Source organism: Biomphalaria glabrata, chromosome 4, assembly GCF_947242115.1.
Source record: "Biomphalaria glabrata chromosome 4, xgBioGlab47.1, whole genome shotgun sequence".
Taxonomy (NCBI): domain Eukaryota; kingdom Metazoa; phylum Mollusca; class Gastropoda; family Planorbidae; genus Biomphalaria; species Biomphalaria glabrata.
In genome coordinates, this window is record NC_074714.1 from 34,370,709 (window position 1) to 34,384,838 (window position 14,130).

At 35.4% G+C, this 14,130-nt stretch overlaps 1 protein-coding gene across 11 annotated transcripts in view; it reads left to right on the forward strand.

The window, feature by feature from the left end:
- LOC106070840 (plexin-A2-like) overlaps positions 1–14,130 on the forward strand; it is a 198,503-nt gene that overhangs the window by 164,149 nt on the left and 20,224 nt on the right. For all 11 annotated transcript variants that reach the window (XM_056027644.1, XM_056027647.1, XM_056027642.1 and 8 more), the window contains 5 exons: positions 10,617–10,743; positions 11,470–11,644; positions 12,266–12,356; positions 12,667–12,787; positions 13,702–13,950. In XM_056027644.1, coding sequence (XP_055883619.1) covers positions 10,617–10,743; positions 11,470–11,644; positions 12,266–12,356; positions 12,667–12,787; positions 13,702–13,950 — 763 coding nt within the window. The remainder of the gene's footprint in view (positions 1–10,616; positions 10,744–11,469; positions 11,645–12,265; positions 12,357–12,666; positions 12,788–13,701; positions 13,951–14,130) is intronic.

Genomic DNA, 14,130 nt, shown 5'->3' on the forward strand with positions numbered 1-14,130 from the left:
TCTTCTCAACAATCTTTCAGCATTATTTTTTTTTTGGCCTTTTCCTTCGTTTAGTTCATTTAATTTTGGCTATGGAGTCCCAACAGGCAAATCTTTTTTTTTTGTTCCTTAAAAGATATGCGTCATTCCTGCTTTCATTTTTGATTAGTTATGCATAGGAGTCACACTTTGACTGAAATAATGTCAAATAACTCATGTATACATATATATACACATACACACACATTATACACATACACACATATGTGTCTTTTATTTTTCTCTAAAACAAAAAGGAAAATGTAATTGTGCATTGTCTAGCGTCAAAATGTTTTTAACACGTCACTTCTTGGACAGGTCTTCTGTTACTTGATTTGTCTCACTCAGTACTGACATTTTGCCACAGGATGACGAGCTGGCCATCAAGCTTGTCTTGTAGGACTTCAAGGGCTGAATAAGCTTTCTACACAATATGAATCTCAACGAAATGGCTTTTTGCTATATTTTATGTCCACTGCGTGATTTGTTTATAAAACACACGCTTTTCTTTCCCTCTCTCTCACTCTCTATCTCTCGCTCTCTCTATCTCTCTCTCCCTCCCTCGCTCTCTATCTCTCTCTCTCGCTCTCTCTCTCTTGCTATCTCTCTCTCGCGCTCTCTCTCTCTCACTCTCTCTCTCTCTCTCTTCCTTTACTCTCCCCTTCCTCTCTATCTCTCTCGCTCTCTCTCTCGCTCTCTCTCTCTTGCTCTCTCTCTCTCCCTCCCTCCCTCACTCTCTCTCTCTCTCTCGCTCTCTCTCTCGCTCTCTCTTGCTATCTCTCTATCGCTCTCTCTCTCTCTTTCACTCTCTCTCTCTCTCTTTTCGTTTACTCTCCCCTTCCTCTCTATATCTCTCTCTCGCTCTCTCTCTTGCTATCTCTCTCTCTCCCTCGCTCTCTCTCTCTCTCGTTCTCTCTCTTCTTACTCTCCCCTTCCTCTCTATCTCCCTCTCTCGCTCTCTCTCTCTCTTGCTATCTCTCTCGCTCTCTCTCTCACTCTATCTCTCTCTCTTCGTTTACTCTCCCCTTCCCTCTCCCACTACTTATTTCACCACAATCCCTCTAACGTTTGCCATTCTTTCTCACACACACAATCCTTATCCGAAGGATTGACACAAATCTGTTTCTTGAATGTTATGAGACAACACCAGCAACACAGGCTTGGAGTTTCGACATTCTGTATCACAACGTATCAATCTGTAGCGTAGTGTGACTGACACATTCTGTAGGAAAAAAAACAATAATCCTAATTCATTTTTATTAATAAAAATAACCGAAAAATGATATATCATTGAAAAACTAGAGTATATCCCTGGAGTTAGTTCTCTTTTGGCAAGATTATATTTCAATATTGATTCATTATGAGCAATGGTATATTTCAATAGTTGATTCATTATGAGCAAGGTTATATTTCAATATTGTTTCATTATGAGCAAGGGTATATTTCAATAGTTGATTCAATATGAATAAGGTTATATTTCAATATTGATTAATTATGAACAAGGGTATATTTCAATAGTTGATTCATTATGAACAAGGTTATATTTCAATATTGATTCATTATGAACAAGGGTATATTTCAATAGTTGATTCATTATGAACAAGGTTATATTTCAATATTGATTCATTATGAACAAGGTTATATTTCAATATTGATTCATTATGAACAAGGTTATATTTCAATAGTTGATTCATTATTAACAAGGTTATATTTCAATATTGATTCATTATGAACAAGGTTATATTTCAATAGTTGATTCATTATGAACAAGGTTATATTTCAATAGTTGATTCATTATTAACAAAGTTATATTTCAATATTGATTCATTATGAACAAGGTTATATTTCAATAGTTGATTCATTATTAACAAGGTTATATTTCAATATTGATTCATTATGAACAAGGTTATATTTCAATAGTTGATTCATTATGAACAAGGTTATATTTCAATAGTTGATTCATTATGAACAAGGTTATATTTCAATATTGATTCATTATGAACAAGGTTATATTTCAATATTGATTCATTATGAACAAGGTTATATTTCAATAGTTGATTCATTATTAACAAGGTTATATTTCAATATTGATTCATTATGAACAAGGTTATATTTCAATAGTTGATTCATTATGAACAAGGTTATATTTCAATAGTTGATTCATTATGAACAAGGTTATATTTCAATATTGATTCATTATGAACAAGGTTATATTTCAATATTGATTCATCATGAACAAGGTTATATTTCAATAGTTGATTCATTATTAACAAGGTTATATTTCAATATTGATTCATTATGAACAAGGTTATATTTCAATAGTTGATTCATTATGAACAAGGTTATATTTCAATAGTTGATTCATTATGAACAAAGTTATATTTCAATATTGATTCATTATGAACAAGGTTATATTTCAATAGTTGATTCATTATGAGCAAGGTTATATTTCAATATTGATTCATTATGAACAAGGGTATATTTCAATAGTTGATTCATTATGAACAAGGTTATATTTCAATAGTTGATTCATTAGGAACCAGGGTATATTCCGGTAGGCGGTAGTTGATGCTGCGCTTTCCAAAGTGAGACCCTACTTTGACTTAACTCTGGATATCACCCAGTCTGCGCGTTTGACCATTCTGTAGTTTGGCTGTCAATGAAGAACATTCTCCCGAGATGGTCTTCAAACCATCTGAAATCATTGTCTACTTAAACATATGTATTTTCTTTATCTCTAACCCATAAAACTTTCTTTAATTCTTTTTATTTTTCCATACGCCACAGAGTGTCATGGCGACCTGGTTGTATTTTAAGCACCCCTTTTTTAATCACTCTTGAGTTTTACGCCGCACAGAACAGTTAGGTTAAAGGGCAAGTAATGTAACCTGTAAATACATGACATAAATACTCATCACAGTAACATGATGTGGAGAAATAATAGGCCGCTCCTAATGACTCATTCTTTGAAATCAACATATCGCGTGAATTATCAGCTGGCCAGTCATCATCGCCGTAACCCGCAGAGTAATATCCAGTGTTGCCATTTCACATGCTGCCGGTGACCCTAGAATGTCATGGTCCCTGCCTCTCCCAGTGCAGTGTGTATGCATCAGAAGAGTTAAAGAAAACGGTAAGATACCAGGCGCCATCGTGTTTGGTGTGACCTTTGCAGTAACTCATCGGGTTACTATTTTTAGAACTTATCTACGTTTACGTATGTCTGCTATTTCTGTCCTGTCGTCGTGAGCCGCCATTATCTTCATTGTATATAAGATAATCACAGTTTTAATTTGGGTGGAGCCTTTCGCACATCGGTCCTTCTGACATGGTAAACCAAGGGCGGTAATCTCTTTTTATGCTTTGCGAAAACATCATTTTATCGTGGGACCACTGATTGCATTTTTTTACTGTTATTTTTAGTAGAAGTAGTAATAATAATAGTAATAATGGTTCTTCTATCAATTTTCGCTTTATGAACGTCGCTCCTGACGGTGCCAGAAAAAGACCATTAGCTCATAGCATTGATGAGAATTGTAAAACACACTTGCAATATTCGGTAAATAATGTATAGGCATAGATTATCAAATTGTTCAAGAGCAATTAATGACCCACTAGTATTTTGCTTTAATTTACTTACGTAGTTTTCGTATGTCTTGCAATTTCTGCCTCTTAATCAGCTGACTCCCAACCGCAGACCTTATGCTGCATTCCTCCGCCACGCCTTCATGATAGAAGCTACATTACGTAAAGGATAGACAATAGGTAGAGAAAATCTCGCCTTTTGGTTTTTAGCGGCCCCCGAAAGGGGAAAAGACGCTATTAGTTTTGTGCGAAATGTCTGTCCGTCCGTCCCGTTTAGATCTCGTAAATTAGAAAAGATATTGAAAATCCGACTTCACGATATTTTAGAACATTCAAAGTTCTGATGCAACGGCTACTTTTTTTTTTCCTGAAAGCGAAAATTCTAATTTTTAAAATCAATTATGTAAGCAGTTTTTTTTTTAAAGAGAAAAAGCTAATTAGTATGCATTATATGTTAGACCTAATTTAAAACGAATAGTAATCTTATAAACTTCATTTTGTAAAAGTAAAAAAAGAAAATGCAGAGAAGAAAATAGGTTAATAAAGGACATTCTATTTCATTTGGTCAACAAAGGACATTCTATTTCATTTGGTCAACAAAGGACATTCTATTTCATTTGGTCAACAAAGGACATTCTATTTCATTTAGTCAATAAAGGACATTCTATTTCATTTGGTCAACAAAGGACATTCTATTTTATTATTCTGGGTTTTATATAGGACTTAAATATAATGTTTGATCGATTCTCTTTGCGGAAAGCAAGGTTGTATGTGATGTTACATGCAAATGTATGTGTGCCTTGAATCATTACATACACGCGTATTGAAGATGTGACATGCAAATGTATGTGTGCCTTGAATCATTACATACACGCGTATTGAAGATGTTACATGCAAATGTATGTGTGCCTTGAATCATTACATACACGCGTATTGAAGATGTTACATGCAAATGTATGTGTGCCTTGAATCATTACATACACGCGTATTGAAGATGTTACATGCAAATGTATGTGTGCCTTGAATCATTACATACACGCGTATTGAAGATGTTACATGCAAATGTATGTGTGCCTTGAATCATTACATACACGCGTATTGAAGATGTTACATGCAAATGTATGTGTGCCTTGAATCATTACATACACGCGTATTGAAGATGTTACATGCAAATGTATGTGTGCCTTGAATCATTACATACACGCGTATTGAAGATGTTACATGCAAATGTATGTGTGCCTTGAATCATTACATACACGCGTATTGAAGATGTTACATGCAAATGTATTTGTGCCTTGAATCATTACATACACGCGTATTGAAGATGTTACATGCAAATGTATTTGTGCCTTGAATCATTACATACACGCGTATTGAAGATGTTACATGCAAATGTATTTGTGCCTTGAATCATTACATACACGCGTATTGAAGATGTTACATGCAAATGTATGTGTGCCTTGAATCATTACATACACGCGTATTGAAGATGTTACATGCAAATGTATTTGTGCCTTGAATCATTACATACACGCGTATTGAAGATGTTACATGCAAATGTATTTGTGCCTTGAATCATTACATACACGCGTATTGAAGATGTTACATGCAAATGTATTTGTGCCTTGAATCATTACATACACGCGTATTGAAGATGTTACATGCAAATGTATGTGTGCCTTGAATCATTACATACACGCGTATTGAAGATGTTACATGCAAATGTATTTGTGCCTTGAATCATTACATACACGCGTATTGAAGATGTTACATGCAAATGTATGTGTGCCTTGAATCATTACATACACGCGTATTGAAGATGTTACATGCAAATGTATGTGTGCCTTGAATCATTACATACACGCGTATTGAAGATGTTACATGCAAATGTATGTGTGCCTTGAATCATTACATACACGCGTATTGAAGATGTTACATGCAAATGTATGTGTGCCTTGAATCATTACATACACGCGTATTGAAGATGCAAGGCAATTGCTAGAAAACTGTTACTTAGAGGAAGCTCTGTTAGATGCAAAATTAAAAATATGTCCATCATAGCGACAACAGTCATCTGCTCTCTCTCTCTCTCTCTCTCTCTCTCTCTGTCTCTCTCTCTCTCTCTCTCCGACCGCCTTCCAACTATCTGCATCAATTTCTCAACTAATGGACTGAAGTATGTGTAGGTAATGAGCCATAATAAACTTAATGAGCGACCGGTGTGTCTGCTTCAACTGTACAACATGGAGATCGCTCTCTCTCTCACTCACACACACACACAGACAGAGCAATTATCATCCATTGATATTTGATGGCTGTATTTTTTTTTTATCGCTCGCCTTTAATGTGAAGTGTTTAGTGACATTTTTAGTGACATTTTAGTCGCCAATTTGCTAGTGTAACTCTACTGTATCTTCTAATTATGTCATCTGGTGGGTAGGAGAACTTTGGGTGTTTCTTCCGTTGATCAAGAACTAGTTTCAATCATACAAATAAAATTGTTTTGTAAAGCTGTCCCGAACTTTTTAGAATTGGCCAGAAAAAAAAAATTGCAAGTTTTTGTTGAACTTTTAAAGGCAATGCTGAAAACAGGAAACATTAAGTTATCTGTGGCTTATTGTATGTTAAAATGATTATTTGTTAAAATTTTATGTCCTATAAAAAAAAAAGCGGAAGTTGTGGAAAATCTAGACATGTGCATATTTCTGTTCTTACCTTGTTCCTGATTCTATGGAACATGTTTTGATGAGCTTGGCTTCAAATTAACTGGATGATTCACGTTCCAGGATCAAACTTTTTTTTGACCCTGCCATGGCGTCATTTTGAATTGTTGCGGGAAGAAGATCCCCCCCCCCCCTCCATTTCCAAAATCTGAATGTTCTGCCAGAATCATGTTGTCCTGCCCCAATGAATTATCGCTGGCCGCACGTGCTAAGACTTACTCTGTGTCTGATTGGTTGAGCATAATCACGTGATGAAGTCTAGGCCATAGCGGAATGGAAAGTGGTGGCGCGGAGATGTCTTGGGAAACGATTGAATATCATGTATTGATTGTCTTGATCTTTCAACCCCATTTCTGGAAGAGTCTCCACAACGTGCTTCGGTTTTGTTATTTCAATCGTTACTGGCGTAAGTAATTTGTTGATTTACTTCCACATGGTCAGCCTTCCTCCCCCCCCCCCCTCCCATCGGCCCTGCCCCAATCCCAACATTTACCATAGAAACTTACTTTATGACAAAATATTCTTGGGAGTTTTGGAGCGAGCAATCAAAAGAATATCTCCACGCACCCACCGACTCTGAATGCCTCGTTCTGGCGCGTACCCTCTGAAGACAGCCATTACGACCGCCATCAGGGCCGTCCCATTTCATCGTTGGTTGTACACTAGATTTATCGGACTTTGATTTGTATCTAGTTATGCGCTCTTGACCCAAGGGAGGAGGTCAAGGATGATTCACTGGTATCGTGCCTTAAGTTGTGTACACGTTACTCCCTGGGTGGAACCTGTTTCATCAACATCATGGTCTGCAGACGATAGCGAAATAATCTGTACATAGGATGATGTATTGCAGTTAGATTACATAAGTCAAGAAAGTAAACATTATTTATGGACTAGTGTCGGCACCCAATGTTACCCTAGTTTCTGTGGGGTTAGCACTCTCTCTTTTTTCCCCCTTGGTTATAAAACTGTTATGGCCTTGAATGTAGAGGCCTAATAGTGAACTGGGACGTTGACGTTTTCAAACAGAATGGTGATCGTTCTTAGCAGCACATGCAGTCTTTGAGTCCGACAATCTAGTGAATGGGTCATTTAGAATGGGTCCGTTTCTTTTAAGTGGCCGAACACGTGACTAGCCCCGTTTGTGTCATTCTCAAAGAAGAGAAATCTATGAAAACGAGACTCGTGGATTGGAAAGTTGCGGCTTGGGTAAATTCATCACACTAAACAGGGTGAATTCAACACACTAAACAGGGTGAATTCAATACAGTAAAACAGGGTGGATTCAACACAGTAAACAGGGTGGATTCAACACACTAAACAGGGTGGATTCAACACACTAAACAGGGTGAATTCAACACACTAAACAGGGTGAATTCAATACAGTAAAACAGGGTGGATTCAATACAGTAAACAGGCTGAATTTAATATTTAACAACTGTGTGATGATGGTGAATTTAATATTTAACAACTGTGTGATGATGGTGAACAAAGACACGCTAGATCTCAACTGTTGAATTTTTTAGCATAGCTTTTTTTTTTTTAGCGTCTGTGTCAGCCGGCATCGTGTCTTGAGGCGCCGTCACTTGTGAACGTGTCCAGGGCGCAAAGGGTGGGGGGGTGGGGAGGCTGGGCGAGGAGACTTGCAGATATTCTGGTCATTAGGAATCTTCTATGCAACAATTGTCTGACTTGAAATCTGTGGTCGGGCGGAGATGTTTTGAGGTTTCTTCCCTTGACTCGAAGCTGTCAATCATAGGGCCTAGAGAAGGGGGTAGGGGAGATGAATGAATGTGGGAGGAAAGGTTTGATATTTGATGTCTGAATTAGCTCAGTCCTGACGGCCTGTCACGTGCTGGACATGTCTGCTGCTCTGTAGTCAAACATTCTATTAGATGACGAGCTGGTCTGTTTGCAAGTTGTTAGAGACAGTGGCAATCAGAGGTTCCGATGACTTGTTTGACATAAAACTGAAGGAAAAGTACGATGAGGCTGGCGGAAATGCACTTTATAGCTTCCGGAAAGGCACGATACGTCTGACGCAGTAGGAAAAACATCTAATCTGTTTGAACTTTTTGTTGCATTAGATTGAACTGTTACTAAATATCAGCAACAATAACATCAACAAGACACATGTGTTAAATAATGTATCAATACAATTAAAAACAACAATACAATATAAACCTACAAACTTGTTACATTAGATCCTGAATTAATTTAAAGGGGAATACTACTTCAAATTGCCGCGCGGGATTAACAATATAGTCTCTATGAAACTTGTGACTTTAGTTTATCTAAAGGAGAGAACCAAAAACGCTAGTTTGCAACTCAAAGTGTCTATCTGCATGACTGACTGACCTCTGGCCAAACTTCTTTGTTATTCGCTGCACCTTGCTCCTTTTGTCCTTTCAGTGTATTTCTGAACGAGTCCAGTTTGACTCGGAGTACTGCATGCCTTTCTTTCAGGAAACATTGGAAATAGGATGAGACGAAAGTCTGCTTCCTTTACTAGAGGGCTCAATGTGTGTTGAGGCCAAATGTGTGTGTTTAGGATGTTTGCCTTAGGAAGAGCAAGGCCGAGCTTGTCCTTCATATTCAGTCCTACTACTGGGCAGTGAGGTGGACAATGTCTCATTGACCTGTTGGACTAAATATTAGGCATCATTGGGGCATTAAACAAAAAACAAAAAAAAACATCTTTCATTGCATCTTTTGCAACAGAAGAAAAACAAAAATCTGCTTTGTGACTTTGCTGTGCATTTGTAAAGAACTGGTTTAACAGCAAGCAGCTTGAATGTCACACTGTGTACCCTACATGATTGAAATACATACATCAAGATTAAAGCTTTACAATATATGTGCATTTTATTATTTTAGTGGTTTGACCTTTTAATATGGGTGTACTTCCCCCCCCCCTTCTCTTAACCTTGTTACACAGATATACACACAAATAAATATCTTTTTTCTTTTACCCTTGAGACTTATTTCTTGAAGCTGTCAACAGGACATAGATAAGTCCTGTAAGGGGAGAGCACTCTGAGAGAGACCATGAATCCTAGAACTAGATCAAACTCAAACAATTTCTAGTTGTTTTTTTTTATGTGGTCTAAAAAAAATTTAATAAGCTCCATGAAGGGCTTTGGCTTTGGCCATAAAAAGTATCTAGGGAGTCGTAAAAAAGGGGGAAATGGATGACTTGGAATCAGCCATTGTTAACGGTTCTGGTGTGTAGAAGTCAAATCAGAATATTGTATGCCATAGAATTTCGAATAGGCTTTCACATAGGATATTGATTAGAACAGAACATCGTATTTCAGTGTACTCTCTTTTCCTTTAGATTTAATCAAATTTGAGAAACCGAAATTAAATTTATTTCACCAGTTCATTCACCAGGCAATGATATATCATAAATTATAAGCATTGAATTTTGGTCTATGTGTTTCTTGCCCTGATTGTGATCTCTGATGTCACATGGACCAATTTTTAACACAAAACTATTTGGCACTCTGTTAATGTCATGCTGTTGTTATTTTTTTTTTCTAATTTGTCTTTGAACTACTAGATATTGTGTATTTTTCTATTGATTCTGTCATGGGAGGGCAAATAAACTCTTTAAAACTTGGCACAATTTCTTCTAATCACTCTGAGTAGCAGCTAATTTTAGTTTCAAAATGTTTGGTTTCATCACTTTTTTTTTTGTATTGTATTTTTGTCTTTTCTGTCAAATAAATTCAATTCCAACCATGACCATCTCTTGTGTTCAGAGTCCAACTAAAATCTTGTCAAGCTGACATTCATCTTTTATGTTGTCAATGTGCAATTTCAAATATTAAAACCTTTTTTTTTTTACAACTTTGTTTATTTTTGCAACTTTGTTTATATATTTAAAAAGAAAATATTTTTAAAGATTGCTTTGTCAAAACAAATACTTCATTTAAATCTCAGAAAACTTTTTCTGAATGTGTCATGTTGTCAAAAGTAATTTGAAGTTGAATAAGACAATAATAATATAAATTTTGATGTATTCTAGATTATATATCAATTAATTTTAATTTCTTATTTTTACTGAAGCCTGCAAGAGATCTTCATTTAGGAATAATATAAAATCACAAATAAGTACAAATCTAGATTACTCTGGGTTTTTTGGTGTTTTTTTTACCTAGTTCTACTTAAAGGTGCTTCCAACAAACTCTTGTCAAGAAACAAGAGACTTAATTCAACAGTGTTTTGCTACCTTCTTTTTTTCTGTACCAAAACTATTGCATGTTCTATTGATTGTATTGGTCATTGCAGGTGTAGCTTGAAGTCTGAGTGTAATGGCAGTAAGTACCCCAACAGATGGCTATCCCACACAAAACAAGAGTGTCCCAAAATCAAGCAGATCCTCCCAGAAGAGATTTCTATAGACAGAGAAGGGCTGGTAAGTTGATGAACTATTGATCCTGTTTGTGGTAATGTACAACTTTTATGTGTAGCAATGTGTATATTCTTTACATAGTGATCAGAAACTTCTTGACATAGTCATCCACAATTCTTTTTTTTTTATGTACATTTCTTTTTGTTTGGTGATGTCTATCTTTTTTAACACAGTGATGTGTCAATTCTTTATGTGTGATGTGTAGCATTTTTTAAAAATGAATAACCCTTATTAAACAAATTTGCCTAACAAAATGCACTTGCTGTTTAGCTGAGGATTTAGGGATTGAATCCAGAAATAGACCAGACATTTGATTACACGCCTGACAGGTTTCTGACATCTGTTTGTTCTTTGTGTCATTAAACATTGATACATAATTTACTAATTCTCAAACTGTAGTACAACAGAAACACTTCACATTATTTGTAGATCTCATTTCTTTAGTGGTGTATAGGTGTAAGGCACAGAGACACAATAGATATTGCTCTACAGTAGAAAAGATGCCCAATGTCATCCAACATTGGCAGATAATATTTATATTAACTTGTACAATTACTATTTCTAGATTAAACATTTTCTAAAGCATCAGACACCAATTAGAACTTCTCAACTTTCAGAGAATGTTTGTATTTTGAAATGCTAGTTTTGACTTCAATTCTTGATATGTTTTTGTTAACATTTGTATATAAAAAAAAATCTAATAAACAAGGTTTTCATTCCTTTTTTCAGTTGACACTGAATGTACAAAATGTGCCAGATTTTCAAAACCAAATTTTCTACATTTGCCAGTTCACGGCATTCAACACTGAGCACAAAATTGTCAGAATGGCCAACAGAACACACAATAACTTTCAGTGTTTTACTCCAGAGAAATCACTCTTGCCTCCCTTTGAGACTGGAAAAGGTAATTCCTAGATTCCCTTTTTAAACAGCCACTCTATGGAAAAGCAATAACTGCTATTGTAATGTTTATGTTTGATGTTGAGTTAATACATACTAGAAGCCTAATTCAAAATAGTTCACCACCATCTGATTCACAATGCCTGAAATAAGTGCTTTAGCGGTACCTGCGTTAACGGGTACCTGTTTTTGAAAATAAAATATACCAAAACGCGAAAATTTTTCTTGACATAACTTTCATTAAGATGGTTAAAATAGTTACAATAACTTTCATTATGCTCACAATGAGTGTTAAAGCTAGTTGTGATTACAAGAAAGTGTCCTGTTTGGTTTATAAAGTTAAGTCCTAAGTCAATTTTATAACAGTAATAATAGTGCTTTCTTGTCTATTTGTGTTATTTCTTGTGAATCCAATGTAGGCATGAGCTTGTGTATGAGGTAATATGTGAACAACTGGTCTGTAGGGACCACCCATTATTTAGTGTAAAAAAAACAATGCTTCATCGTACCATTTGATGCTTTCATGTGTGCATCTTTTGTTGCCTTTATTTTTTGTAATGAATTATTTTGTATTTGAAGTTCTCAGTATTTTCTTGTATTTGACTTTGTGGCTGTATTTCTTCAGACTCTGTGTCTATGAAGCTGTCGCTGTTGCTGAATAATACAGAACTTGTCCATGATACAGTCACATTCTTTAATTGTGCCCACCATAAAGTGTAAGTTAGTTGACTGGTGCATGTTCTCTCCGATGTTAAGCATTAGGGTTGACTCATTCTAGATCGTTTTTGGATATTTTATTGTTTCCATTTCATTAACATACATGTACTCTGGACTGAGGGAATTAAGAATCTTGCCAATAATATATAAAAAAAAAACATTTTTATTTAATTTAAACCTCAGCTTTAGAGAAACATTAGAAATCAAATGCTTATCTGTTTGTTGGTGAATTTTGTTGGACTATACAAGTTACAAGTTTAGTTGGTAGTTTTTGTTTATTAATTCTAGACTTTTTTTAAAAAATTTCAGCTGTACATCTTGCACAATGAGTAAGTTCCCTTGTTCCTGGTGCATCAAGAAACACATGTGTACTGACAACACTGCTCAGCACTGTCATGGTGACACTGTCATTTCTGGGCAGAAAATTGAGGTTAGCATTGACTTATAAATATCCAGTTTCTCTATCTCTCTTTATGTGTACTTTTTTTTTACTTGCATTGTATGAGTTCTAAACTCAATCATGACTCTCCACTCTCTCAGCATTTTAAGAAGCTAGCTGATTCTCCTGTTGTTTTTTTTATTGACAATCTACTTTCTAATTGAAGTTGTTGATCTGTTCAATTCTTCTACACACGTTGTACATTTTTCTAGCCCATATTAAAAAATATTTTACAAATTCCATCCAATTCTAATGTAAATGTGACATAATATTGTTTTCTCTGGAAAAAAAGACACTTTTCACTTTTCTATGAAAATTTTTTGTTTGGTAATGACAAAATGTGTAGAACTAATCTGATTGATGGAATGTTTTCAGTATCTATTTAAAAAAAAGTAAAGATAGCCCTTTCAGAACTTGCAATTATGACAATAGATAATGTAAAGTTTATGTGGCTGACAGTTCACAAGAGTGCCATGTGGCCAACACAATGACCAACTCTACTTTCAAAACACAACAAATGCTATTTACCCATTAAAAGTTGGGTGGACTCCGGGGTGCCCTAAAAATCCCAAATTTTTGTAATCACCAAAGTTTGAACTAAGATTCCTCAGCTCAATGTGGCAAAGTGTTTTACCACATGACCACGACGTCTTTAATTAATGAATAGACAAAGTTCCATGGATCAGGTCAAATTAAGTTAGCTTAATACTGTTGTAATGTAAAAACCTAACAAACATAAATAGTTTCTCATGCATGTCAGCCATTAGTGTTGGAAAAGACTAAAGTATCTTCAAGCTTTAAAGTGAAGTGTTTTAATCAGGAATCATAATCTGGACAAATCTATTTAACAAAATTTCTATTGATTAATTTTCTGTGACAATAGCAATTTGTATTTCTCATCCTAGAAACAGTTCAGAATGCACAATCCTGGCCCAGAGTTCTGTCCCAAGTTTGAGAACTGGAACTCCAGCAATGAAATTCTTGTGGCAGCTGGTTCCATGACATCTATCAGTGTCAGGGGTGTTTCCTTGTTTGACTTTCAGCAGGACAAGTTGTGGTGCAGTTTCAGGGTTGACAACATTACTGAGGTTCCAGCCAGAAGTGTCTCCATTGGACAGGGACGACTGTTCAATATTTCTTGTGATCTTCATAAGGTACTTGTATATTTATTTATTGCTTTATTTTAATCATATGATCAAATTATTAGTACTTGTTTAGAATTCTAATTCTCAATAATCATAAATTTTATTTGAAAAAATGATATCTTTCTATTACATTAGCTTAATGTTCTTTTCTCTTTTTTTTTTTAAGCATTCTACAGTTTCCTAAATAAT